The sequence below is a fragment of the Sinocyclocheilus rhinocerous genome, unplaced genomic scaffold (assembly GCF_001515625.1).
Source record: "Sinocyclocheilus rhinocerous isolate Xijiao unplaced genomic scaffold, SAMN03320098_v1.1 scaffold472, whole genome shotgun sequence".
Lineage (NCBI taxonomy): Eukaryota > Metazoa > Chordata > Actinopteri > Cypriniformes > Cyprinidae > Sinocyclocheilus > Sinocyclocheilus rhinocerous.
This window is the reverse complement of record NW_015641089.1, coordinates 215,732-220,607: the sequence shown is the minus strand read 5'-3', so window position 1 is coordinate 220,607 and position 4,876 is coordinate 215,732. Positions and strand designations below refer to the sequence as shown.

The 4,876-nt window shown below is 37.2% G+C and overlaps 1 protein-coding gene across 1 annotated transcript in view; it reads left to right on the top strand.

Annotated features, from left to right (window-relative positions):
- LOC107754586 (NADH dehydrogenase [ubiquinone] flavoprotein 2, mitochondrial-like) overlaps positions 1-1,567 on the top strand; it is a 10,714-nt gene extending 9,147 nt beyond the window's left edge. The window contains exon 8 of the mRNA XM_016571082.1: positions 1,382-1,567. Within this exon, the coding sequence (XP_016426568.1) occupies positions 1,382-1,475 (94 nt within the window). The 3' untranslated portion in view covers positions 1,476-1,567. The remainder of the gene's footprint in view (positions 1-1,381) is intronic.
- The last annotated feature ends 3,309 nt before the right edge of the window (positions 1,568-4,876 follow it).

Below are 4,876 nucleotides of genomic sequence, written 5' to 3'. Positions count from 1 at the left end.
CCTGTTTTGGCTGTTTTGGTTATGTTTACTATTAATTGCAGAAGGTGCGCTCAGCAAAAATGACGTGAATTTTCACGCTTTTTTTATCTCACAATTCTGACTTTTTTTCTCAGAATTGCGTGATACAAACTCGTAATTGCGAGACATAAAGTCGCAATTCTGAGAAATAAAGTCAGAACTGCTAGATATAAACTTTTAGCAATTCTGAGAACATATCAGTCCCCCCCCCCCCTCACAATTTGACTTTAACTTTTAAAGTTTGTATCTCACAATTCTGAGAAAAAAAGTCGCAATTACCTTTTTTTATTCTTTTATTCAGTGGCGGAAACGGCCTTCCATACCTTATGCTATCGAGGCTCTCTAAAATTCGAATTTAGTTTTTCTGTCATTTTGACAGCCCTAGTTCACTTATAATGTTATGTGATTTTACATCTAAAAAACATCATCATTTAGAAGTAAAAGGCTATTTTCTATCCTGTTTTTGAGCTTCTCTGCAGAACGGTCTGTTTTTATATGAAGGGCGCATTCAAGACACGCAAGTGAATGCCCACTGCTGTGATTGGCTAACAGTTTCACTTATCAAAATAACAGATGGACGCTGCTGTGACGTACTCTGAAATCAACGTGGGTAATTTGGGTTAAAAACGTGTAAATAGTCCGTATATATCAAACGGTCTGGAAGAGACAATGCAATAGTGATAAAAGCACGTTTACTCACACTTCTGTGCTGCGACATTACTGCTGGATCCACTCTAGTCAGACTCAGCGCTGCGCGACTATATACAACAGAACCCATTATAATCTGTGATACTGTCTACACTGGATGCGGCACGGATTGATCCCCGACAGTAAACTGATGTCTCGCTCTATTTCTGACATACATTCATGATGCAACAGCGCTCGCGTCCGATCTAGAATCATAAGGAAGGCAATTCAAAGACTATTTTTCACAACTTACACTACACAGTGTCTTGTAATCTTGTAATGTCATCTGTATGGTTCTGTTGATGGAGTAATCCTGTATTTGTATTTCCTCTCCTCCTACTACAAGCGCTTATCAGTGGGCGGGGCTAAAGAGGCAGTGATGTAGAAGCAGGTGTTGATCATCTCCTGTGGAGGCGGTGCTTAGCCACACTATTACGTCATAAAGTGGCACATTCCAAAACGAGTCGTTTTCTGAGCTTGGTTTCAATATAAGCTGTTTTTAGACTAATGAGAAAGTTTTGAGTTTTGAAACTTACAGGATGTTTTTATAGTACATTGACCTGTTATATGTCAAAAGATCATGGGACATTTGATTTCTCAGTTCATGACCCCTTTAATGAATCATTTGGCATGCTAAGAATGTTTTAATTGATTGTAATGATCTCACTTCCATCAGGAGTGGCCGTTTTTCATGTGAACCTGCCGGAGGTTTAACCTCACTGACAGAACCTCCTCCTGGACCGGGCTTTGGTGTGAGACCTGACCTGTAAACGGACCGCCGTGATCTTGAGTCCTTGAAAACGTCAGAGATGTTGTGTATGTAAATAAAATATTATCATTAATTATACCCAATAGACCAGTGTGATTTTTTTTTTTTTTAATGATGACAAATGAACGTTCAGACCTGTGAAAAGGTATTGGAGCATTATAGGGGAATACCAAACCATGCACAATAAGGGAATAGTTCACCCAAAAATGAAAATTTGCTTAAAAAGTGCTCGCCCTCAGGCCATCCAAGATGTAGATGAGTTTGTTTCTTCATCAGATTTGGAGAAATGTAGCATTGCATCACTTGCTCACCAGTGGATCCTCAGCAGTGAATGGGTGCCGTCAGAATGAGAGTCCAAACAGCTGATAACAAAACCACAATAATCCACACCACTCCAGTCCATCAATTAATGTCTTGTGAAGTGAAAAGCTGCGTGCCCATCAACAAATCCATCAAGACGTTTTTAACTTTAAACTGTTGCGTCTGACTAAAATATCAGTCAGTAATCCATAATAACGCTTCTTCCAGTGAGAAAGTCCATCTCCTGTTGTCTCTCACATCAAAATCCAGCCACATATTTGTTTAGAGCTGTTTTGGCTTGTTATTGGTGCTTGATCTGTGCACATTTCTCTCCTGATTCAGATGAGAAGACTTTTTTTTTTTTTACTGGAGAAAACAATATTACAAATAGAGGGCATATTTTTGCTGGAAGCTACAGTTTGAAGTTAAAATGTCTTCAGGATTTATTTTTTTCTTACAAACACGCAGCTTTTGGCTTTACAGGATGTTCATTGATGGACTGGAGTGGTGTGGATTACTTGTGATGTTTTTATCAGCTGTTTGGACTCTCATTCTGACGGCACCCATTCACTGCAGAGGATCCATTGCCGAGCAAGTGATGCAGTGCTACATTTCTCCAAATCTGTTCTGATGAAGAAACAAACTCGCCTACATTTTGAATGTCCTAAGGGTGAGTACATTTTCAGCAAATTTTCATTTTTGGGTTTAGTATTTCTTTAAAATATTTTGTAATACAAACAAGATCCATGTTTACACGCAAACCATTTCCCATTTTATTCATGTTTTATTCCGAACAAGTAGTTTATATGCTCCACAGCTAATGGAATATTTCTGAACACACAATAATCAGCATGTTCTAAGTAAACAAAGTTGAACACGTTTACTGCAACAGTACTGAAAATACTGGAGATGATTTCGCCAGCTATTAAGCTGCATTTTTAGTAATTATGTACAGTAATGTCACCTCAATTCACATTCTTGTCCCTGACAGTAGCACACAGCAATAAATAGCAAAACGTAGGCTGTGATACTATTACAGTGCTTTGGCCCATCTGCTTATTGATTTATGTTTCTTTTTTTTCATGTTTGTTAAAAAAATCTTGTGTTTCTAGTATTGCTTTTACAATGGATTATACAGCATCAAGAATTACTTTGGTTTGCACATATTTTCAGATTAAGGTGTTTGCATGACGAAAAAAAATATATATTGATTAATATGCCAGATGTTTTATACATATTTCTTGAAATATTGGGGTTATGGCATATTCATCAAAATATGACCAAATTGTTATTAATTTAGGAATATTCTTGTGTGCATGTAAACATGGTCACAGTGAGGACCTCCATCACTAATATACTTTATACATATGGTAATATACATATGGTTTATTCTCCCATTACTTTGTGTTTATTTGATACAAACAATGCTTTAAAAAGACACATTGTGCCATCCATACAGCATAACCTCACTGACAGTGGCAGATGCAAGATGTATAAACGAGCCACATGCAGTTCTCCATACAGAGCCTCACCATTCAGACGAGTCTTTACTTACAAAACGGCAGTTAATACTACAGTAGTGTCAAATAAATACACCATAGTACATGATTGCCATAATCATATACCATGCCATTTACAGTAGTTGGCAGAACAATATTAATAATAATATATACATATATATATATATATATATATATGTATATTATTATAATTTGGCCAGTCAGGTACAGTTACGGTCCAATGACAATAATCTAAAAATGGTGAAATATTAGCCAACTAAATAGGTGTATCAGTACTCCAGGTAGTACCATGGTATTTTATTTTTACTTTTAACCAGGAAAGTCATTAGATTCCTATTCACACCCAGAAGAGAATACAACATTTAAAAAATGATAACATCTAAGTTAACTGGTTTTATTCAAGTCAAAGCTATTCATTTATATCACCGAATCAACCTAAAGAATTTATACCAACAAAACTGTTTATATATATATATATATATATATATATATATTATTTGGCCAGTCAGGTACAGTTACTGTCCAATGACAATAATCTAAAAATTGTGAAATATTAGCCAACTAAATAGGTGTATCTGTACTCCAGGTAGTACCATGGTATTTTATTTTTACTTTTAACCAGGAAAGTCATTAGATTCCTATTCACACCCAGAAGAGAATACAACATTTAAAAAATGATAACATCTAAGTTAACTGGTTTTATTCAAGTCAAAGCTATTCATTTATATCACCGAATCAACCTAAAGAATTTATACCAACAAAACAATTTTATGGGTTAATAAATCAAGTAGAAATAGCACTTTTTCCAGTGTCTTGAATACATAAAATATTACGTCACAAATCATAATCATAACCAATGATACATAAAAACATAAGAGTTATAGTTTAAATCATGTTAGCTGAGCTAAGACAACAAACAACATGCAGATACCAAACACACTATTTGCATCCGACTTTTATGCTTATGCAATTGCACAATTGGTAATATCACAACACTGTATGGTACTTTGTTGTTAAGGTTCATTCCATAACCCAGTTCTACACAAGACAGTTACAATGCCATATGTCAACCACGCGTATTTCTTCATGTTATGATCACTTCTTCAGACCGCAACATTTCATGCAACTGACTCTAGCTGGTCTGTGCATGTGCGTGCACGTGTACGTGTGTGTGTGTGTGTGTCTAGCCAGCGCCCATCCCCCTAACTCTCTCTCTCTCTCACACACACACACACACACACCCAATGTTCTCCCTTGTGATTCGAGCTCGTTCTGCAACATAATACCAGCCCATCCCCTGCGCATGCGCCAACTCCCCTTTTTCCTACATCATGTAAATAACCAACTGCGCCACAACAATAATAACCGCCGAAAGCGGGACAACTGCGTTGTGAACTAGCGAAATTAGAATCAGACACGTGTTTCGAGATGCGCTCGCCATAACAGAATAAATGACGCCACGTTGGATCACCTTCGTCAAATACCTTCTTCTCCTCGCGCCTCTCCGACACAAACGTTCCAGAACATTCGCGCTCGCGCGCCGCAGCGTCGGACGGAAAGGGTGACGTCACAGTGCGCAGCG